Genomic DNA, 24510 nt, shown 5'->3' with positions numbered 1-24510 from the left:
GGTTGGCACACACTCCCAGGAGAACTTTTCACTGCCTCCATTCTCTTCCCTGCAGGGGACAAATCCAAGGGTAGCAAACAGCCCTCCCAAGGAAATGAAGAGACTAGACTTTGGGGAGGGAGAGGAAGCACAGGCTGGGTGTGTGGGGGTTGCATGGACACAGTTTCCCAGGTCCTCTAGGTTTCTGGGCCACATAGGAAAAACATAGAAGTACATTTGGCTGAAATACAGAGGTGGGGGGGGGGGTTCAGTATGGACTTTTGTTACTCCACTTTGGTGGCTACCAGCAAGTCTGTGACCCTGAGATTTCAGTCCCCCGCCCCATGATTTGATGAGGCGGAGGCTAGAAGGGACTTCTGAAGTTCCTTCCAGCTGGGTTAGACTAAGTTTTATGACTGTCCCCGGCTGGCCCCAGACAGTCTGCCTGTCAGCCTCTGGCTTATGGTGGTGCTGAGGATTGAACCTGGGACTTCAGAGCCTCAGGCATGAGTGTCTTTTGCAAAACTACTATATTATCTCCCCAGGCACATGAGTGGGTATTTAAGGAAACTTGTCACATAAGTAAAGACTGGGCTGCAAAGGGCATACTGAACAGATGGGGCTGAAGAGGGTAGTGAACAAGCACTACAGAGGGCAGTGGGAAGTTGACCAGGCCTGAGCCAGAGTCCTCAAGCATGGTAAAGTGTCTGCCTTAATGGGTGAGCCATCTCCTGATCAGCTACATTAACACTTTATAATCCATCACTCCCTCCTTACATTCATCATACACCACATAATGAAGGAACAACATCCAGATACCATAAAGCATAGGACTTGGGAACTGAGCTCAGATGGCAGGTTCTGATGTACTGAAGTGGAAGAAATGGAAGCATCCAGCAGTGCCAACCTTGCACATTCTTTGCCTTGCAGCTCTAGCCCCAGATCATTTAGTACTCACTCTGGCTTCTTCTCAGTTACAGGTAGAGATTGTGATAGGAGGCAGGGATCTAGAGGGGGAGGAACTGGGGGAGTCTGCAGGGCAGGCGGACTCACTTGAGCAGGATCTCATACTGGCCAGCATGCTGAGGCTGCACATTCTTTAGGACCAGGGTGAACACGTCCTCATTCTGGAGCACCTCAAAGTGGCCAGTGTCTTTGTAAATGGCTTTGCCGTCTCGAAGCCAGTGCACAGTGGGGAAGGGATCACCAGCGATGGCACAGGAGATGAGGACATTCTGGCCCAGGGAGGCTGTCACTGAGCGTGGCTTGCTGATGAACCATGGCTGAGTGCCATCCTGTGGCTCTGAAGGCAAAGGGTTGAGTTGGACAGAGGGACCTTTCAGCAGATTGTGCCTGTCCCATAGCAGTGAAAGTCAAATAACAGGGTGTCCAGAAACCACTTTTTTTCTGGACATAGAACATCCTTCTCAAGGCAAAATCTATCTTGGTTATATCCTCAGAGGATACTTAATAAGAATTTGTGGGCTGACAAAATAGCTCATTTGGATAGTGTGCTGCTTTGCTATGTGCATGACCAAGGTTTGATTCCAGCCCCCACAGCACTTAAGGAAGCTTCAATGCTGTAGTTTCTTTCACTTTCTCTCTGTCTCTTTCTCTCTGTCTGTCTCTTCATGAAAAAGATATCCCAGAGCAGTGAAGTTTTAGTGATGACCAAAACATTACAAAACAAAATTTATCTGTATATACAAAGTAAAGGAAAGTAGGCCAAAGGGCATAGGGGCACTAGGTTCTAGTGATATTCATCAAAGGCATACAGTTAAGACGTGTCACTTTATGTGTGCTTGTCTCTTCTCTTAAATGCAGTGCCCCAGGCCACCCTCATCCCAAAGTAGAACATATTTATTTGGTGATTTGGTAGCTTATTGTGTGAATGTGTGGGTGTCATGGTGGGGTATAGCAGGGTCTGGGAACAATATTACCATAATTTTGAAAAAAAATTGAGTAGTTTAGAGTAAAAAAATAATAAACTACTAGGGGTCAGACTTTGATGTACTCAACAGAGCATGGACCAGGGCTCCAGCCCTCACTCCCCACCTGTAGGTGCTACAGGCATCTCTATGCTCCACTCTCTCTCAATTTCTCTCTGTCTCTATCAGATACAGAAAGAGAAAAAATTTAAAAAAAAAAATGGCCATGAGGAGCAATGGATTCATTATGTTACTCGGATTCAGAAATAACCCTGGTGACATAAAAAAAAAAATGCAAGCGGGAGTCGGGCTGTAGTGCAGCGGGTTAAGCGCAGGTGGCGCAAAGCACAAGGACCGGCATAAGGATCCCGGTTCGAACCCCGGCTCCCCACCTGCAGGGGAGTCGCTTCACAGGTGGTGAAGCAGGTCTGCAGGTGTCTATCTTTATCTCCTCCTCTCTGTCTTCCCCTCCTCTCTCCATTTCTCTCTGTCCTATCCAACAACGACAACTACAACAATAACTACAACAATAAAACAACAAGGGCAACAAAAGGGAATAAATAAATTAAATAAATATTTAAAAAAAAAAATAAAAAAAAATGCAAGCAAACAAAAACAAGCAAAAAACTTAACATGGGCTTTTAGAGTACACGTTACCATGTGTACTCATGATGACCCAGACTCAAGCCTCTAGTTCCCACCTGCAGGGGGGAAGCTTCACAAGCAGTGTAGCAGTGTTACAGTTCTCTCTCTCTCTTAAAAAAAAGGCTCCCAGATTACTAGTGTCATGCAGTTACTGAGTCCCATAAAAAATCCTGGTAACAAAAAAATAATAATAAAGTAAAAGTTAAAAAAAAACCTACCAAGTCATATCACATCAGAATATCCCACTCTTGGGTAGTGGGAGGAACTACAATACAGTTTTTTTAAAGGCAAGGGCTCTAATAGGCTATATATCTCTTTGAAAGTCATCCTTGCATGCAATTAAAAAAATTATTCTGAGTTTTTCTTAATTTATTTATTACCTTTTGTTGCCCTTGTTGTTTTATTGTTGTTGTTAGATGTCATCGTTGTTAGACAGGACAGAGAGAAATGGAGAGAGGAGAGGAAGACAGAGGGGAAGAGAAAGATAGACACCTGCAGAACTGCTTCCCCGCTTGTGAAGCGACTCCCCTGTAGGTGCTGAGCTGGGGCTCGAACCGGGATCCTTGCCAGTCCTTGTGCCATGTGTGCTTAACCTGCTGCACTACTGCCCAACTCCTGCAATTTTTATTTATTTATTTGACAACACAGAGAGAAATTGAGAGGGAGAAATAGCAGCATTGCTTTACCACTTATGAAGCTTCCCCCCTGCACATGGGGATGGGGATTTGAACCTGGCTCCTTGCTCATGGTAATGTGTACACTCAAGCAGGCGTGCCACTGCTGTGCCCACTCCTCCTGGCATTCTCTATATAGCCTGTCACCAGCAACACAAAGAACTTTAAAGGTGGAAGGACAGCCCCATTCTCCCAGAGCCTGGGATGGAGAGTGGGGAACCAGTCTCTGAAGCAGCAATGGGAAACAGGTGGGTATGAAGCAGGTTCACAGTGTTTCTGAAGCACCCAGTCATGACTCATTTCCACCCCCTACCCCCACTCCAGTTACCCCCACCCCTCCTGGTCACCCTCACCTTGGACAGTGAGCACAGCCTGGGTTCGCACCTCTCCAGCGCTGTTCCAGGCCTCACAGGTGTAGGTGCCCGTGTCCTCTGGGAACACCTCCTGGATATACAGACTGTGCTGAGAGCCACTTTGTTCAAAGTGGAAGTCTTCTGACTCCTGGATCTCGGTCCCATCATGGAACCAAATGACCTCTGGGGGTGGGTCCCCTGTATGGGGTGGAGGTGGGGGAAGAAAGGGTGGTAGGATGAGTCAGAGAGCTGCTCCCCAGGGTCACCTGGCACCTCTGCACTTAATACTGTGACACTGTACTAGATACTAAACTCTCTGCTTAGGCTTCACCACCTGTAAAGCTTCTTATCTGCTTGAGACATTTTTTTTTTAGGTTAAATTAATCATTATGGCTCTCAGCATTCTATTAAGATAGCATCTGGTACAAGGAAGTATTTGATATATGTCAATTATAATGATTGCTGTCTAACAATCATTTAGAAAAAATAAAGAAAGAAAGAACCCAGGGATAAAAAAAAAAATTATGAATGAAAAAGAAGCCAGGTAGTATGGTTTTGAAATTAGAATTTGGGCAGGGAGAGGCAATAAGATAATTATGCAAAAGACTCATTTGCCTGAGATTCTGAGATCCCAGGTTCAAACCCTAGTATCATTATAAGCCAGAGCTGAGCAGTGCTCTGGTCTTTCTATGTATCTTTATCTATGTATCTCTCTCACTAGCAAAATAAAGTAAAATAAGAAATTAGAATTTGTTGCCTTGGGAGGTAGCTCAATAAGTAGAACACATGCTTTATCATGTGCCAGCCCATGAGTTTGATCTGTAACATCACATGGGAGCACCAAGGACAGCAACAAGTGGAGCTCAGTGGATGGTGGAGCTGTGATTTAGTGTCTCTTACTAAAATAAAGATTAAAAACTTGGACCAGAAGGTAGTTCATTGGTATCACACAAGCATAAGACCTTGGGGATCACTTCTCAGCACTGCATAAAAAATTCAGGGTGGGTGGGGCACAGACGATAGTTTATCTGGTAGAGCACACACTTTACCACGTGCTAGTACCTGAGTTTAAGTCCCTAGGCACCACAAGAAAGCACATACACAAAGGAAGCTTCAAAAGCAGTGGAGCAATGTTGTGGTGTTTCTCCTTTCTTTACTTCTTTCTCCTTGTCTCTCACCCTCTATTTTAAAAAGAAGAACTCACTGGGATAGCTGGAGTCATGCAGATGCAGAGCTCCAGTGGTAATCCCAGTGGCAAACAGTTTTATATTGCTCTAAGTAGTAACTGGGTCACTGGGTTCACAGTGCACAGGCTCACACTATGCATGCCTGTTCAGGCAAAGCAAAAGTGGGTAACTGCACAGTAATACCTTAACTAATATCTCCAGAAGAAAAGCTTAGCTAGCCTTTCCATCTGGCTTCCTTACAGATGCTCAAGGGGGAAGATGGGCATGAGCTCATACAGGATGTCCCAACATGACTCCTGACAGATGGCATTTTCAGTTCTTACTAGTCTTTTCTCCTGAGTAGTTCCCAGTAGTTTGATGGGGGCACAGCACAGTATGTGAGGTTTCCTCTGGAAAAGCACTTAGATCCCCTTAATGATGGCAGGGGAGGCCCAGTGAGAGAAGAGACCAGCAGGCATGTTTCCCAAGATAAGGTACAGAACACCTTCAATTTCTATTGATTTAGGGCTCAGCAATTGATATAGTGAGTATGGACAGGAAGAGGGACCCAGCTCTTTGCTGGGACTGTCAGGGGGCCATCTCCAGCCTGCAAGGGCAAGGAGTTCAGTCAAGGATCTCTAGAAAGAAAGTGCCCATGGTCTTCTCACAGCTTATCTTTATTGCTTTTGAGACTCCAAAGGAACTAAAACCCAGAAGTCACCTTCAGACTATAAGAGGGACTATGAGTGGCCATTTGTGTAATTTGTGGCCATTTGAGTAAAATTTGTGTAATGAAAGCACTGTGAAAGTTCTGGATGTCCCCAGTACCAAGTCAACAGGTCTGTGTGGGAGCCTCCCCAGCCCTCTCTTGTTGGCCTCTAGCAAAGACAGTGACATCTCAGCCCCTATTTTAGGACTTCTGCTCCATCTTCTCACTGTAAAAATTGAGCAAAGCAACTCATGATGCTTGGGTAGTTCTCATCTGGTTTTGTTTCATTGCTCAAAATCTGCCAGCTGTATTAGCTATACTAGGTTTTCAAATTAGTCACCATCTTCTTCTGAACCACATAACTTTTTTTTAAAAAGGATTTATTTGATAATTGTGTGACAGGTAGAGGGGGTAGGGAGGGAGAGAGCACACTGCTGAGCTCTGGTACAGGATTGTGTTGTAGCCTCAGGTATGCATGTCCTGTGCTCTAATGCTGTGATATCACCCCAGCTTTGGCTCACTTGGCTTTGGGTCCAGAAAACCCTGCTCAGAGAAAGCTGAAAAGAACAGTCAAGAGGCTCCATTTCTTAGGGTCCCCTTACTGATAATTCCTTGTAGATTCTCTGGTCCCTTCCCCCACCCCTGACGCCCCCATGCACCTGGCAAGAGAGGCAGAGACACACCTGACACCTGGACGGTCATGGTAACCTGGCTTCCATCCATGACTCTTTGGTCTGAGAGGCCCTGCAGGAAGCGGGGAGCAATGGCCTTGCTGAGATCAGCTGGCAGAAGGTGCTCATTCTTCCTGTCACTCTTCTTCTCTGTGTGACAATAAAACATGGGGTGAAAATGTGACACTCATTCATTTACTCTGTAAACACAGACTATGACCACTATCACCTGTCGGGCTAGCATGGCTTGCGAGAGAGATGACCCAGGGACTAAGCTCGTGACGGCAAAGCAATACAAATCTTTATTCATTTGTGCGCTCCAGAGCCAGGTGGTAGCACACCTGGTTAAGCCATGTGGCACCAACCACAATGGCTGGTGTCAGCCTCTCGGTCTGCATGCCTGCCCTCCTCCCGGTCGGGACATGGAAGAGACAAGACAGAAATGGAAGTGGCTTGGCAATACCATACATGGTTAGGAAAGGGGTGGAGAAAGGGGCCGGGAATGGTATGGACCTCCCCAGCAACTGTTGCTAGGGGTTCAACTAGCAGGATTAGCAATCCCCTGCGGGGAATTAGGAAGGAGACCTTTAGTCATTTGTAAGACAAAGCAGAAAATTGATAGGTAGATAATAAAGGGACTGGCCATAGTAGCAGGGAATGTAGGGTGGAGCAGGTTTAACAAGATTGGCTCCAGCGGGAAGATGCAGGATGTTTTTGTGGGAGGGAAGACTTACATGGCCGCCAAACTTTTGAGGTTTATGTGTCCCCCTTTTTACTCAACCCCTCCGTAGAGAGGGAGATTTACCAGGTGAACTCACCTCTCAGGTCAAGCCCTGCCAGGCTCCACCACATCCCCATAACCTCCCTGCAATCACCTCACTGTGTTGAAGCTTAAGTTTCTACCAGAAACTGATTGCTAACAGATAATGGGCTTGGGGTGACCCTGGAGACCACCTGGTATAAAACATGCCCATTCCTCTGCTTCACATGAGTGCACTTTGGCAATGACAGGAAAGAGCAAGATGGGAGGTGTCCATTGAGTATTTTTTTTTTTTAACCAGAGCACTGTTCAGCTCTGGTTTATGAAGATGTGGGGGTGGGGGGACTTTGGAGCCTCAGACAAAAAAAAAAAAACACAAAAAAGAGAGGTTATGCCTCTTTGCATAACCATTATGCTATCTACCCCCACCCCTAAGTGCCAGTTTCTCATGAGATCCTCAGGTAGAGAAGTCAGTGCATGCCTGTTCTCTGAGACACACTTTTCTTAAAGATTATTTACTATTTTGAAAATATGACACACTCACATGGCACAAAATTCAAAAGATATGAAAAAGCATGTGTAAAGAAAGTTTCCTTTCTAGCCCTGTTCTCTGGCCACCAACCATCTTTCCAGATTTCTTCTCATCTTGCTCAATCTTGCTATGTGTATCTTTTGTCTCTGTCTTTGTCTTTGTCTCTGCTTCTCTCTCTCTCTCTCCCTCTCACATACACAGGCATATTTTCACTTCCTTCTTTATAAAAGATAGCACACTATACCCAATGACTGAAATTTGGCTATTGTATTTAACAAATTATCTTGATGTCTCTTGTGAAATAGAACCAAATAGCATCATAGTTTTATTTCTTTTTTATTTGATAGGACAGTGAGTAACTGGGGGTGGGGGGGAGATAAAGAGGGAGAGAGAAAGAGACACCTGAAGCACTATTTCACAGCCTCATACTTGTGAAGCTTCTCCCCTGCAGTTGGAGAGTGGGGGCTTGAATCTGGGTCCTTACACATGGTAAAGTGTACGCTCAACCTGGTGCCTCCCCCAACCAGTCCTATATCATCATTTTCTATGATTGCAATCTGCTCTGTCATCATCTTATAAAATTTTAATCACTTCAAGTAAAGAAAGGACACGCTTCAAGTAAACAAAGGACACGGTCCTTGTTAGCATGACCAGAACTAAAAAGAGTGAACATCCTAAGCTCTGTTGTGTATGCAGTGACTAGAGCTCTCACATACTGCTGATAGGAGGGTAAAATGGCTTGGTTATTTCTTAAAAACTTAAGTACACTCTTCCCATAAGCTTTAGTCATTTTGCTCTTGGGTATTCACACCAAAATAAATTGAAAACGTGTGTCCACACAGAGATCTATACACAAACATTTTTAGCAGCTTATTCCTACTGGAGTCCAAGAGGAAACAACCCAAATATGCATCCACAAATGAATGAGGAAATTGTGTAATAACCATGTAATGGAATACTACTCAGCAATATAAAGGGGAGACCAATGATGGACACAACAAAGAGGGAATGCTATCACAAAAGTTAAACTGAATGAAAGAATAAAAAAGAATGCACACGGTAAAGATAGAATGCATGTGGGCTGGTTCTACTTATCTAAATTCCAAGATATTGTGGCAGAGAGCAGACCAGTGATTGCCTGGCATAGGACAGATTGTAAGGGAACTTGAGAATGAAGACATTCACTTAAAAACTGTAATGAAGGGGGGTCGGGCAGTAGTGCAGTGGGTTAAGCGCACATGGCACAAAGCGCAAGGACTGGCTTAAGGACCCTGGTTCGAGGCCCCGGCTCCCCACCTGCAGGGGAGTTGCATCACAGGCAGTGGAGCAGGTCTGCGGGTATCTGTCATTTTCTCCCCTGTAATGAAGGCTTCATGGGCAGTTTTCAAACTAAAAACCATACATATACACAGTCTTTTGTGTATTTTTTTTTTTTGGCCTCCAGGGTTATTCCTGGAGCTTGGTGCCTGCACTATGAATCCACTTTTCCTGGAGGGCATTTCCCCCATTTTGTTGCCCTTGTTGTTGTTGTTATTGTTGGCATTGCTGTTGTTGTTGGATAGGACAGAGAGAAATCGAGAGAGGAGAGGAAGACAGAGAGGTGGAGAAAAAAAATAGACACCTGCAGACCTGTGAAGCATTTGTGAAGTGACCCTCCTGCAGGTGGGGAGCTAGGGGCTCAAAGCAGGATACTTACACTGGTCCTTGTACTTCGCACCATGGTGTGCTACTACCCGGCCCCCATCATTTTTTCTCTTTCTCTAGAAATTATTTATTTTTTTAAATAAGAGATACAGAGCACTATTCAGCTGAGTCATGGTGGTGCTTGGGATTGAACCTGGGACCTTGGAGCCTCAGGCATGAAAGTCCTCTTTGCTATTTTCCTAACCTCATCACTATTTTCTTAATGAATAATAAAAAAAAAAAGGTCTCTCTCTCAGAGAGAAGCAGGGAGTGCACTAGCTGGTGGAAGATAAAAACTGGAACAACTTTCTGATTTAGGGCTGACATACTCACTCCCACCCAGACAGATGGGTACAGAGAGGTTTCCCGTTACTTTTGGAGGCTCTGAAGTGGCTTCTTGTTAGCAGGAGATTTAGGAAGTTTAGGAGTTGCAACAGATCTATCTCCTCACAGGCCAGCCCCCATGTAGAATGGGCTCACACCTGCCCATTGATTGCTCTGATCTTGCTCTTAGCCCTGTGGGCTACTTTGCTTTAATTTTCAATAATCCATCTTTCCTTCCCTCCTTCCATTTTTGCCAAGGTGTCATTCTTATTTATGGGCTGACTTTTTCAGATAGAAACAGAGACAGAAGGAGAGAGGGAAAGCTACTACAGCACTGAGGCTTTCTCCAGTGTGGTGGGGATCTGGCTTGAACCTGGGTTGTGCACATGGCAAAAGAGGTCCCCTCCCAGGTACCCTGCCAGTTCTGTGCTTTAAACAGGCTGAGCTATTGCCCCAGTTCAACAGTCCCTTTTCTGCTTGTTGCTTTTTAATTTTGACAGGGATAGAGGTAGTGGTGGCGATGCTTAGGATATCTCTTACATAAATGTTAAATTTTGGGGGAGGAAATTGGTATTTCGGTCTCTTACTAGCACACGGTCATAAATACCAGTTCTTCAGGAAGCCTGGAGCCATGGGGATACATTTCCATGGTGCTGTGTGGTTCTGAGAAAGGCTAATTTCAAAATTGTCACTGAATTTTTTTTCTCTCTTTTTTTAATATTTATTTATTCCCTTTTGTTGCCCTTGTTGTTTTTTATTGTTGTAGTTATTATTATTGTTGTTGTCATTGTTGGATAGGACAGAGAGAAATGGAGAGAAGAGGGGAAGACAGAGAGGAGGAGAGAAAGATAGACACCTGCAGACCTGCTTCACTGCCTGTGAAGCGACTCCCCTGCAGGTGGGGAGCCAGGGGCTCGAACTGGGATCCTTATGCCGGTCCTTGTGCTTTGTGCCACCTGTGCTTAACCCGCTGCGCTACAGCCCGACTCCCTTCTTTTTTTTTTACCTCCAGGGTTATTGCTGGGGCTCAGTGCCTGCACTATGAATCCACTGCTCCTGGAGGATTTTTTTTTCCCTTTGTTACCCTTGTTGTTTATCGTTGTTGTTGTTATTATTGTTGTTATTGCTGTTGTTGTTGTTAGGACAGAGAGAAATCGAGAGAGGAAGAGAAGACAGAGAAGGAGAGAAAGATAGACACCTGCAGATCTACTTCACCACTTGTGAAGCGACCCCCCTGCAGGTGGAGAGCCGGGGGATCGAACCAGGGTCCTTAAGCTGGTCCTTGTGCTTAGCACCATATGCACTTAACTCACTGCACTACAGCCCAGCCCCCTGCCACTGAATTTTTATGGGTAGATGCTATCCTCTTGGTGCAACCTTTGGTAATGAGGAGGGCTAGGATAGGCCTGGAGCCAGGAGAACCGCCCCCCCCCCCCAAGGCAGTTACAGTGTAAAGGGTGGCTGGGTTCTCAGGACCACTCCCCCTACATCAAGCTCGATGACTTTGATGGAGGGGCAGCCAGGCAGCCCTGGCCTTAGCAGAAGTGCCTGGGAGTGGGCAGGGCAGCATTGGAAAGGCACAGATCTCATTTTTTGGCCTTGGCTGTAGTGGCCAGGAAAGCTGGCTGCCTCGGGAGAGTTGAGGAATTTCCTGTCTTGCACAGACAGAAAAGGTCTGAGGACAGAATGTTTTCTCATATCCAGATTCCTCCCTGTTCCTGCCATGCTGCCATCTCAGCCTGAGTCCCCAGCTTCATCGAGCTTTGCTACAGATGGGCTCTGTTCTGTTCCCAGGTGCCATGAGAGCATCAAGATGACCCCCCCCCCACTTCCTTTCCTCAAGCTGGGAACATCAAGACCCCACCCTCTGGGGTCTTCTCATTATCCTACTTCCTGGCTGGGGGGCTCTGGTTTGGTAAAATTACCCTGTGGGTCTTGACCAGTGGGATCAGAAGCATTATGTGACCTGGGTGCTGCTTTCCATGAGGCAGCTCACTGGCTCTATTAGCCACAGGGAACTCAGGGGCAAAGGCCTGTCTGAAGCCCTGCATACAGAAGTCCTTATAGTTGGGACTACTTCTCCTTCTCCTTCTTCTTTCCTTTATTAGGATGATTAATGATTTACTGTCAACAGTAAAATACAGTAGTTGGTACATGTGTAAAAGTTCTGTTTTCCATATAATAATCTAACCCCTAAATTAGATCCTTCTCTGCCACCATGCTCCAGGACCTGAAGACTCATTCCCACCCCCAGGGTCCTTTACTTTGGTGCAATACACCAAATCCAGTCCAAGTTCTGCTTTATGTTTTCTATTCTTATTTTTCTTTTTTTAAACATTTTAAAAAATTTATTTATTTTCCCTTTTGTTGCCCTTTTTATTGTTGTTGTAGTTATTATTGTTGTTGTTATTGATGCTGCCATTGTTAGATAGGACAGAGAAAAATGGAGAGAGGAGGGGAAGACAGAGAGGGGGAGAGAAAGATAGATACCCAGAGACCTGCTTCACTGCTTGTGAAGCGACTCCCGTGCAGGTGGGGATCCGGGGGCTCGAACTGGAATCCTTATGCCTGTCCTTGCTCTTTGTGCCACATGCACTTAACCTGCTGCACTACCACCCGACTCCCCTATTCTTATTTTTCAACTTCTGTCTATGAGTGGAATCATCCCATATTCATCCTTCTCTTTCTGACTTATTTCACTTAACATGATACCCTCAAGCTCCATGCAAGATGAGGTGAAGATGAATTCACCATTCTTAATAGTTGAGGAGTATTCCATTGTGTATATATACCACAACTTACTCAGCTACTCATCTGTTGTTGGACACATGGGTTGCTTCCAGGTTTTGGATATTACAAATTGTGCTGTTATGAACACAGATATACACAAATCTTTTTGGATGGGTGTTTGGTTGCTTATAATATATCCCCAGTAGAGGTATTGCAGGGTCATGGGGTAGGTCCACTTCTAGCCTTCTAGAGTGCTCTAGACTGCCATCCACAGGGGACAATTTACATTCCCACCAGCAGTGCAGAAGGGTTCCTTTGAATTGGGGATTCTTAAAGAGATGGTACACTTTGTACAACATGAGAAAATACTTGATAAGCCTACTCGCTACTCAGTCCTGTCCACTTGGACTCAGTGAACTTAGTGGGTTTGTCGGCAAACACAGAGACTGGGCCCTCACCTGGCCACCACAGAACTCATGGCATGTGGCCTAAGGCAAAGGTTGTGAGGAATAGAAATGTCATAATGTCATCAAACTGGGAAGAATTTTCCCTGTATTCCCTCCAGGAGAAAGAAAAGTGATAGGAAACTAGCTCTGGAGTCGGGGTTCCAATGTCATCATCACTTCTAATCCTGCATATTTCTCCCAAGCTCACTAGCAACAATGGAAGGATGAGGGAAGTGACTGGGAGTAAAAGCACAGAGTGAGCCCATTCTTACACCTGGGCTGGGGGTAGGGGGTGGGGGATAACTGCACCCAGGCTAGTGAATTGCTGAGTCATCCTGATTTAAAAAAAATTTCTTATAGGAAAGCAATACACTATCCAAATGATCTATTTCACTAGCCCAAGACTTTTTTTTTTTTGCCTCCAGGGTTATTGCTGGGGCTCGGTGCCTGCACCATGAATCCATTGCTCCCTAGAGGCTATTATTTTTTCCCCTCTTTTGTTGCCCTTGTTGTTTAATGTTGTTCTGGTTATTATTATTGATGTCATTGTTGTTGGATAGGACAGAGAGAAATGGAGAGAAGAGGGGAAGACAGAGAGGAGGAGAGAAAGATAGACACCCAGACACCTGCTTCACTGCTTGTGAAGTGACCCCCCTGCAGGTGGGGAGCCGGAGGCTCGAACCGGGATCCTTACGCCGGTCCTTGCGCTTTGTGCCACGTGCGCTTAACCTGCTGCACTACAGCCCAACCCCCTCATCCTGAATTCTTCACAGGTGAGAAAACCAACCAACCCTCCCAAGAAAACCTCTCTGTACTAAGATAAAGGTTTAGTGCCTGCACAACTCCATTCTTGAACACCTCCCCCACCCTTTTTGGTAGAGACAGGGAGAAGGGGAGACATTTGTAGCACTGCTTTATTTACTACTCATGAAGCTTTTCACTCACTATTACCCTGCACCCCAGATATGGGAACCTGGGTTCTTGTGCATGGTAACTTATGTGTTCTACTTGGTGGGCCACCCGCTGACTCCCCAGGGGGCTTATATTATAAGGAAGCCAGCTTTCTCCTGTGGTGTTCATAGTGGACTCTCCACAAGACAGTATCTGCTGACCCACAACCAAGATCCTTAAATGAGAAAAACTAAAGCAGAGGAAGGGTAGTCAAATAAAGGAGAGAGAGAGAGAGAGAGAGAGAGATATCTCCATTTAATTCCAAAGCTGAGCGAATTATTTTGGCATAAACAGCATGCAATAGTTTATGCTTGTACCTTTTTGGGCTTAGAAAATGAGAAGAAGCAGATAGAAAGTGGCACTGGTGGTCTGAGAGGTGGCACAGTGGTGAAGCTTTGAACTCTCAAGCATGAGGTCGCGAGTTTGATCCCTGGCAGCACATGTGCCAGAGTGATGTCTGGTTCTTTTTCTCTCCTCCTATCTTTCTCATAAATAAATAAAATATTTTAAAAAAGAAAGAAAGAAAGAAAGAAAGAAAGGAAAGAAAGAAGGAAGGAAGGAAGGAAGGAAGGAAGAAAGAAAGAAAGAAAGAAAGAAGAGAAGAAAGAGGTACTGAACTTGTAGCCATAGCTGTGGGATCTGAAGCCAGTTCCCAGCCTAAGCCTGTTTTTTCCTTTACACTAATGACAATATAGTGATCAATTATTGAAGAGAATAGAATATTTATGTGTATATACATCATTGGCATAATGCATGAATACTATAGTGTTTTTAGATGATTAGAACAAGTGAAATGGCTAGAAAATAACAAGTGCATAAAATAAAATATTTAATTTAATTAAAAATATTTTGTGCCTTTCTTAATAAACTTTTAAAAATTATTTATTTATTTTCCCTTTTGTTGCCTTTTTTTGGTTTGTTTGTAGTTATCATTGTTGTTGTTGTTATTGATGTCATCGTTGTTGGATAGGACAGAGAGAAATGGAGAGAGGAGGGGACGACAGAGAGGGGGAGAGAAAGATAGACACCTACAGGCCTGCTTCACTGCCTGTGAAGCAACTCCCCTGCACGTGGGGAGCCGGGGGCTCAAATCAGGATCCTTATGCTGGTCCTTGTGCTTCACACCACGGGTGCTTAACCTGCTGTGCTTCCACCTGACTCCCAATAAACTTTTTTTTTTGACTGGCCAAACACGGTGTGACAACTACTGCAATGAGAAAAGACCCCCAAACCAAGATGTTGGCATCTAATCAGGCAGAACTAAAAGGGAATTATCTATTTCCTCTGAGATAACAGTTTAAGGACAGTGTTCTTTCTTTCCTTCCTTTCTCTCTTTTATTTTTGAATATTTTACTTATTTGTTTATTTTGGATAGAGACAGAGAGAAGTTGAGAGTGAAAGAGGAGATAAAGAGGGAGGGAGGGAGGGAGGGAGGGGGAGGGAGAGAGAGAGAGAGAGAGCTGAAGACCACATGTGAAGTGTCCCTCCTGCAAATGAGGTCCAGAGACTTGAATCTGGGTCTTTGTGCACTGTAATGTGTGCACTCAGCAACATGACCCATCATCCAGACTGCATGCCTTCCTTCCTCCCTCCCTCCCTCCCTTCCTCTCCCTCCTCTTTCCTACCCTTCTCCTCTCTTTCTTTCTCTCTTTCCTTTTTGAAAAATTTCCATCAGAGTTACTGTTGGGGCTCAGTGCCTGCACAACAAATCCACTGCTTTCAACAGCAATTTTTTCCCTTAATTTTTTTATTTGATAGGATAGAGAAAAATTGAGAGGGGAGGGGAGGTAGAGAGGAAGAGAGAAGAGACACCTGTAGCACTGCTTCACCACTCATGAAGTTTCCACGTGTAGGTGGGGACAGGGGTGGGGGTTAAACCCAGGTCTTTGCACATGGTAAAATGTGCTCTCAACTGGGTGGTCCAGTTAGCCCTTATAGATTTATAAAGGGTGCTCATGTCTCCATCAGTGTTATCTTCTAGGAGGACATCTGTGTCCCTACTTTACAGAGGAAGAGTTGAGGCTTAGTGAAAAAAGCTAACCTGTTCTCAGAGCCTGAGACTGACATGTCCTGTAAGGTCCTAATAAGTCCTGAGAGTAGAAGCTAGAAGTCTAGTTTCCCTGGGGGCTTTCTGTCTTTGTATTAGTGCCTTGAACCAGCAATTCCCCTAGACATTTGCTCTTTGGTATTGTACATTACTGTTTATTAGGCACAGTGCTGGCTTCAGGCAGAGGCAGGAGAGCCAGGGTCTGAGGTGGGAGGTTCCCCAGGGAAATGGCTTTAGGACACCAGAGCCTGTGTGTGTGTGTGTGTGTGTGTGTGTGTGTGTGTGTGTGTGTGTGTGTGTGTGTGTGTGTGTGTGAGGGGGGAGTACAGTTGGTGGCCAGGGCATATAAATAGTAAGGATGGTGCCTGGGAGCCAGGGACAGACTCACTACCCAGCTAAATGGAGCCAGACTAAATATACCCGGGTTTCCCACAGCTGTTCTTCCTGCAGCTCTGCTGTGGCTAAGCCTAAAGGTCCTCCCTCCTTTATTGACTTTATTTTCTTTCTTAATTTAAGAATAAAGAAGTGAACTGGTGGCACTTGGTTACTGTGGTAGTCAACCAATCGGCCAATGACTACATTCAGCTGCCAGCCTACTTCATTCATTTAAGAAAAAAGAAGAAAAGGAAAAGAATGGGGGACTAGGTGGTGGTACACCCAGTTATATGCACATAGTACAAAGCACAAGGACCTGATCAAGGGTCCAGGTTCGAGCCCCAGGCTCCCCACCTGCAGGAGAGGCACCTCACGAGCAGCGAAGCAGATCTACAGGTGTATCTCTTCTTTCTCTCCTTTTCTACCTCTCTCTCTCCTCTCTCAATTTCTCTCTATCCTATACAATAAAATGGAACAAATAAATAAAGAAAGAAGGAAATAAATGTCCATTAGGAGTAGTGGACTTGTAATGCTCAGCGATAACACTGAGCTCTAGCGATAACACTGGAAGAAAAAAAGGGGGGGGATGAAAAGAAAAAGAATGAAAATAGACAATGTTCATTCTCCCAGGAGAAAGAAAAGAACTAAAATTAAGAATACTTACAATGCAGTTTATTGACAAGAATGATGAGAAAGAGGAGGTTAAAAGAGAATAAAAGAACTGTGGGAGGAGGGTGGAAGAGAAAGGAAGAAGATGAGAAAGACATGTCTTCCGACCCTTCTGGGGGCATTTTAGCTGTTTTGTTTTTGAAGGATCCCAGCCTTTACACATGTGTGATTTCAGTCCTAAGGGAGAAAGAGAGTGAGAAAGGGAGAGAGAGAGAGAGAGAGAGAGAGAGAGAGAGAGAGAGAGAGAGGCAAAGATGCAGAGAGAGACAGAGACACAGAGAGAGACCACTCTGTCTTCCGGGCTGGAACCTGGGTTGAGCACATTGCAAAGCAGCAGCACACAATCAAGTGAGGTATTATGCCAGCCCTGGGCTGATATTTTCTTGAGAAAGTGAAAGACACTATAGCATTAAAACTTAACCCTGTGTCAAGTGCAAGGACTGGGATAAGGATCCCGGTTCGAGCCCCCGGCTCCCCACCTGCAGGGGAGTTGCTTCACAGGTGGTGAAGCAGGCCTGCAGGTGTCTATCTTTTTCTCCCCCCGTCTTCCCCTCCTCTCTCCATTTCTCTCTATCCTATCCAGCAACGACGACATCAACAATTATAACTACAACAACAATAAAAATGACAAAGGCAACAAAAAGGAAATAAATAAATAAACTTAACCTTGTGTCATTCCCATATGGTGCAGGTCCCACCTGGACTGTGTGCATGGCAAGGCCCTACCTGGTGAGCTATCTCTCTGGCCCTTGTTTTGACTCATCATAATATGTTTTTGAAGGTTATTTCCTATTCATGTATATAAATATTAAGTTCTTGCTCTGTGAAGCAAAAGTACCAAACGAATAACTTATGAGAGTTCCTGAAGATCAAAGGAGAAAGTGCATGGCAGGAGAGGTTGGGCTGAGTGCTGGGCTACAGTGAACAGCTAAGTCCCCTTTGAGCAGGTCCTCTTTAAGCAAAGGTGATTCAACAATGGAAAATAGAGTTGTTATGGCAATTAAGTAAACAAGCCAGCTTTCCCAACGGATTCAACTTTTTTTCCACTAAAATAATGCTTCTCATTAAAAACACTGGCAATAGTTTTCTAAACACTCACATGGATTGATATGAAACCAATTTTATATTATGAGCCCAATTTTATATTTTGAAACACTGATTTAGAGAAAGTAAACCATTCACACAGCAGGTGCAATTCCTTTCTTTTCTCCTTTCCCCTTCTTTCCTTCCTTCTTCCTTTCTTTCTCCCTTCCTTCCTTCCTTCCTTTCCTTCCTTCCTTCCTTCCTTCCTTCCTTCCTTCCTTCCTTCCTTCCTTCCTTCCTTTTCTTCTCTTTTGCCCTGGGGAATGAACTCAGAGCATCCCATACCATGCTACTACTGAGTAGTCTCATAGGTCTATGTGAAAGGGAGAGAAGAGACATCACAGCACTGTTTCACCATGCATGGGGCCTGGCTTCCATTACCGCCCCACCCCACGCCCTGTCCCAACTCCACATACAGTGGTACTCCCATGTGGTGCTAGGGTCCAAACACAGGATCTCACACATAGTGAGGCCCACACTTTTGGGTGAGTGGTCTTCTCTAGCCCTCTCATTAATCCCTACACAATAATCTGTATAACCGGTTCCTAAAACCTGGGAGTGAGCAAGGCCTTTCACCTCTCTGGGATTGAAATTAAGAGCCCCTAAATGAGGCTGGGATACTAGCATGAGCAGTATGTATCTGGCAGAGCAAGATACACAAAAACTTGGGTTCAAGACCTGGCTACCACATCAGGGCACTATGCAAATGGGAAGCAGGAAGCATAGTGGAACAGTGCTGTGATGTCTGTCCTGTCTCCCTCTCTGTCTCTCCCTTTCTCCAAAAAATTAAAATATTCAATGGAACAACAGGGTTGTCAGGTATGGAGTCCCAGGGATAATTCTAGTGGCAAAAAAAAAAAAAAAAAAGGCATCCCACTGGACTTGATCTTGGGTCTCCTGTTGTTTACAATTACTTCTTTCTGTCATCAGAGCGCTGTTTTTGTTTCTGTTGGTATAGAAGAAAAGAAAAAAAAGATTCTGAGTTTCTCCTTGTAGCACTTTCTCCACTTGTCAACTTTTACCAGCCAGCCTGCCAAGGGGGAGGGGGAGGGTTATGGATTTTAATTTGCATTAAAAGTTTGTGTTTACACACTGAGTAGTTTTCCTTGGAAAGGACCTTCTGCAGGCTCCCGGCTCATAACTTGTTTCAGATTAAAACTGACATTTGTGGGGAATCATATTTAAAGTGTTTAAACAGATGACACAGAAACAGAAAACAGAGAACTAGTAGGAGAAACACTCCTCAGCAGAGTCCCCCAGCTTCCTGCCCTATAGAGGAGGGGCTCAATATTGCTGTAATAGCCATCATTAAGTCTCATGTCCACAGTCTCACCCCCTGTCCATCAGCAGCTTTATCAGCAACCCTGATTCCCAAGTAGTTATGCATGAAAATGGACCCCAAGGGCCCTCTTATTGCCCAGATTCTACTGCATCTCCCAAGCACACATGCACACACAGAGACCTCTGGCAGGAAGAGTGCCTGTCTCAGTTCTACTAAAGATTTTCTTTTAGGGAAGACTCTCATGCCTGAGGATCCAAAGTTCAGGTTCAATCCCCCATACCACCCACCATAAGCCAGGGCTGATCTGGTAAAGAAAAATAAATAAATAAATAAATAAATAAATAAATAACATTAATTTTTTTTCTTCTTTTAATCCAGAACTTGAGTTGTTTTGCTTAGTCATTACAATATAAAAATACCACCCCCACAGCACACTGGATCTACTCTAAAACCTACTGTACTAAGGAAATTCAGTAAATCACCAACTGAAGGGGTGTTTTGGAAGCATGGGCCTCCCATTTTCCTATATTTGGTGCTCAAAACCCAACAGGGTCCAGGGACCTCAGAGGAACATCCTCCTTTCCTTAAGTCCCAAGACTATTGGCTCTGAGGGTAGCTGGGGGTACTCATCAAAGGAAGGTCAACTTTATCCATTGCAAGTAAAGCCATTTCACTTTGGAATGGATTTTTTTTTCATTTCCAGGGTATGAAAATTTTCATTTATGCAAGGTATGAATCTGTTGAGGTCAGAAACAACAGGAAGTACCTGGGGGGACACAGATACTACTGCACCACATGGAAACACATGTTCCCCAGGCACACCTGGGATTTTGCTGCACAGGAAATGGGAGTGTGCCTTGGAAAGGTGAAGGTGGGCTTGGGTGTTATAAGCTAGGTTTATGGGCATGGCTTGGCTCACTCTCTCTGCCTAGGTGAGCCCTGGTCATCATGTGAGTAAAGGGTTCCTTTCTCTGTCTTTCTCTTTCTTTTGGCCTAACATGTGAATGTTCTCAAATTTCTTGAATAAAGATTAAAATTCTTGAAAATAATGCTCTCTCCTCAATTTTTTGTTGGGATTATGCATGAGGAACCTTTAAATATTTGGGAGAAAAAACTCAGCCATAAATTCCCAACAATACACTTGGGAAGTATTTAATTTAATTCCCAACAAAACACTTGGGAAGTATTTAAATTCTCTCCTAGTGAAAGTCTGCTTACTTAGAGAGCTTGCAATACATCTATCTTTGTGGCATAGATGGAAAGTCAGCTTCCCTTGACCTTGCCCTCTTTGGCTTTCCTTCTTGAATCCCTATTGCTCCAAGACCTAAGAATCAAACTGGAAGAGAAGCATGCAAGAAAAAGCATGAAACTGACATATGACATTCTATTCCCTGCAAGGATCCCTGAGCAGTAACGACAGTGTTGTCAGATGTGGAAGCAGGGTCCACTGTGACCACAGCCATCTTCCTGCCTTAGAAGTTATAATCAAACTTTAAACGTGAAGACATAGCTTCCAAACCACACAATGTTCCCTCCTTATTAGTGGCTGGAAACCACACTCTCCACCACAATGTCACAGACCACAGTTTGTCATTAGGGACACAAAACTGTAATTCTGATGGCATTCTTGGTCAGAAATGCCAAGCAAATAAATGGTACAGATGACCTGTAATGAACTACAGAAGTAAGAAGTTTTAAGTCTTGGGCTGGCAAAATAGCTCATTTGGATAATGTGTTGTTTCATCATGTGTGGAACTCAGGTTTGAGCCCAGCCTCCACCACATTGAAGGAAGCTTTGATTTGGTGCTGTGGGTTATCGCTCCCTCCCTCCCTTTCCCCCACTCCTTTTTTCTTGTTCTTTCTATTTGAAAAAGTTTTTTGTTTTTTTTTTTAAATCTTTTTTAAGTCTCTAGCATTGTATGCAAATCCTGTGTGCTATCATTGTACCATCTCTCCAGTTCTGTAATCCAACATTTCATAGCTTGCTTTTTAGAATTTGAAAGATTTCTGGACATGTTTTGGGTAGACTAATCCTCCTTAAAAAATATTTTTAAAGCATGAGGTGAAATTGATGTTTCTCTTTCAACACTCTTCTCCTTAACTAACACAAACATTTAAAACTTCTTCAGAGTTTTTAAACTCATGGGGAATAGGGTATATACCTGACACTAATGTGACATAGTCTACTGCACATAGTTCCAGACTCTTGGAAACAGAGTTGGCAGTCAGCTGAGGTAAAGAACAAACACCTCATCACAGACCCCTGCAAGCGTCAACCCGGCTTTGACCTAGCACGTTATGATTGGGCCCTCCTCAATCGCTATCGAACAGGCCATGGCCGGTGTGCCACTATGTTCCACCGCTGGGGAGCCAGAGACGACCCGAACTGCCCCTGCGGCTACAGACAGACTATGACACACATAGTCAACGACTGCCACCTCTCCAGATTCAAAGGAGGTCTCAAAACTTTACATCAGGTTCAACCTGATGCTGTTAACTGGCTACGGAAGAAGGGCAAACGCTAGAAGAAGAAGTCTACTGCATAATGCATTATATTTTCCCGTGAAAGCTCCCTTCTTGAGAGACAGGAGGCACAGGCTACCCTAGGTGTGCCCCTAACTAATCTGAAAATAAACTATGCTTCTTCCATTCCAGTCAGGGCAGCTTATGCTGGTACCTGCAGTCTTCCTAGGGAACTCTTCACCAAAACAAACACTGTAATGAATGTGTTTGTTAAAGTTTTCATTTGAGAGGATGGTTTATTTTCTTTGACTTATCCACATTTTATGTCCTTAGGCACCTTTAATTGGCCCAGCAGGACTTCAGTGAGGGAAACAAACCATTAGGCTTAGATTAAAATGGGTGCAATAAATCTAGTCACTAAGGAATTTTAGCCTTGAAAAATACTCCAAGGGAGGTATAAATTAAAATTTCTTGCCTAAGGAAGTCCTCCCACAACCCCAATAACTTGGTCCAAATACACTAAAATATTTACTGTGGTCCAGAGCTTCCTGAACTCTGAAGGAATCTGGATTAATCAGCCTTTGGAGTCTATCCTGGGTCAGGATGGAAGATTCTTACTGCCTAGTTAGATAATGGGGAACTTTATTATTTTACTAAGGACAAAGAGACATATTGATTGACCAACTCTTGAGAGCATGTGGGTCTCCTTCACACTCCAATGAGCACTGAGCCCCCAAGCAAGTGAGAACGTAGATGGAATGGGGAGGCACTGTGAACCTCAGTTTACTGATTCATTCCTTTTTAAGTTTAAAAAAAAATTTTTATTGTCTTTATTTATTTATTAGACAGAGACAGTTAGAAATGGAGAAAGGGGAGCTAGAGAGGGAGAGAGACAGAGAAACACCTGCAGCCCTGCTTTACCACTTGCAAAGCTTTCCCCTTGCAGGTGGGGACCAGGGGCTTGAACCTAGCTTCCCTGATTCATAAATAGCAGGGCCTATTTTCCATGCACTAATGAATAAGACAAAGTCCCTACAGGGAGCTTATAGTTTGGTAGGGAAGACTATCTAACCTCTAACCCAACCCTAGCACACTTGATCAGAGTGAAATTACATAGTAATTTAAATTACAGAGTAAATTACACACAGAACCTGTGTGATATATACTCACTACCTCTCTTCTGGCCACAGTGGCTAGCTCACTGCTGCCCCTGCACAGGATGACCTTGCTCCTGACTGAGGGCCTTTGCTCTGGCTGTGCTGACTGCTAGTGGTTTTTTGATGGCTTGCCTCCAAACTCACCTCCTCATAGAGGGTCCTTTCTACTTATCTCTGCTTTCATTTTCTTTCTTTTCTTTTTTGGTAGGGGCCTGTACATGTGTTATCTCACTGCTCCAGGTAGACTTACATAGAGAAACAGAGACAGAAGGAGAGATACTGTAGCACTGCTTGATTGTTCAAGGGGCTCCCCCTGCTTGGTGGTCCCATGTGGTGCTAAGGTCTCAAATCCAGGTCTTGGCACATGGCAAAGTGTGTTCTACCGGGTGGCCCATTTCTTAAGAGCAGTTTTTCTATTGTGACTAGACTAAGTGCTAATGATTGCCTATTTCCACTCTGGATATAAATGCCTGCTCACTGTAGATACCCCAGGTCAAGGCCTGGCACAGGTGCTATAGTAGAGCATGTACCCAATGTGCTCGTGCAGGCTTTCTCTGAGCTGTCCTGAGCAAGCTTTTCCCAACATGGTCACCTTGGTATGTGCAACCAAGGCCAGTTAAGCCTCAGGGTTTCAAGAGAGGCTGTTACCATGGCCATAATCTAAATGAAGATTATGGGGCTAGTTGGTGGCACACCTGGTTGAGTGCAAATGTTGCAATATGCAAGGATCCAAATTCAAGCCCCTGGTCCCCACTGTAGGGGAAAAGTTTCTTGAGTGGTAAAGCAGGTTTGCAGGTGTTTCTCTGTCTTCTCCCTCTCTATCTCCTCTTTCCTCTTGATTTTTGGCTGTCTCTATGCAATAAATAAATAATGATAATTTAAAAAGATCTTAAAAAGTAAAAAATAAATAAATAAAGATTACTCAGATTTAGGTTACCTCAAGAAACAATCCAGAAATTATTATTATTTTTTTAACCAGGGTATTACTGGGTCTTGGTGCCTGAAATAGGAATCCATTGCTCCCAGTGGCATCACCATTATTTATCTGTGTAGATCACTGTTAAAGAGTTTCTTACTCCTTTGGGTTTTTCTGTTGATAGTCAAGCCTATAAATTAACACAAATAGATTAGTTGGTCTTATTTTTCCTACTAATCTATTTGTGTTAATTTATAGGCTTGACTATCAACAGAAAAACCCAAAGGATTAAGAGGCATATTTTTGAAGGAAGGGGTTACATAGGAGAGGAGGCAGAGAGAGTAGTGGCTGATGAAACCATGTCAGAGTGTTGGGTTTCAGCAGTTTCTGGATGGTTGCAAAACCTTTACAACAGGCAAAGGAGGTGAGAAGGAGTCCCCACATCTGGCCATGAGCAGATTATCTGCTGAACTTGTGGCCTGAGCTTGCCTCCTCCCCTCCCCACCCCCCCACACTACTTGGCCAAGAGAGCCAGACACCTAGAGGGCGATGCATTGCTGAATGGTCCCCTCTTGTGGCCAGAGTCTTAGGATGCACTCTAGACTATGGCTTGAGCCCCTGGCCTAACATCTCCCTTCCATAATTCTCTTCTTTATAGTCCCCCCAATTTTATTTTATTTTATCTTATTTTATTTTATTTATATTTGGTAGGACAGAGAGAAATTGAGAGGTGAGAGAGAGATAGAGAAACATGCCTGTGAAACTTCCCCCTATAGGTGGGGACCTGAGGCTTAACATAGGTCCTTGCAATGGTAGGTAATATGTGAGCTTAACTGCCTGCCTAGCCCCTCTATCTCTTGTTCCCTTATCAAAAACACATACAAGCACTTGGTGTGGCAGTGCTGATCTGGCCTTCTGAACAGATTTATTTTTAAGGGCCTGGGCTCTGCTGGGCAATGGTCATAAT

The 24510-nt window shown here is 44.4% G+C and overlaps 1 protein-coding gene and 1 long non-coding RNA gene across 2 annotated transcripts in view; one reads left to right on the top strand and one right to left on the bottom strand.

Moving 5' to 3' along the window:
- MYLK (myosin light chain kinase) overlaps positions 1-24510 on the bottom strand; it is a 348762-nt gene that overhangs the window by 119650 nt on the left and 204602 nt on the right. The window contains exons 12-14 of the mRNA XM_007528900.3: positions 6138-6275; positions 3580-3777; positions 1033-1282 (exon numbers count right to left, since the gene is read on the bottom strand). Of these exons, the coding sequence (XP_007528962.3) occupies positions 1033-1282; positions 3580-3777; positions 6138-6275 (586 nt within the window). The remainder of the gene's footprint in view (positions 1-1032; positions 1283-3579; positions 3778-6137; positions 6276-24510) is intronic.
- Positions 1-24510, top strand: part of LOC132540459 (uncharacterized) — a 49264-nt gene that overhangs the window by 4352 nt on the left and 20402 nt on the right. The window lies entirely within an intron of this gene.

This window comes from Erinaceus europaeus, chromosome 9 (assembly GCF_950295315.1).
Source record: "Erinaceus europaeus chromosome 9, mEriEur2.1, whole genome shotgun sequence".
In the NCBI taxonomy this organism is placed as follows: Eukaryota; Metazoa; Chordata; class Mammalia; order Eulipotyphla; family Erinaceidae; genus Erinaceus; species Erinaceus europaeus.
Note: the sequence above shows the minus strand (reverse complement) of the source record. Positions and strands in the feature narration are given on the sequence as shown.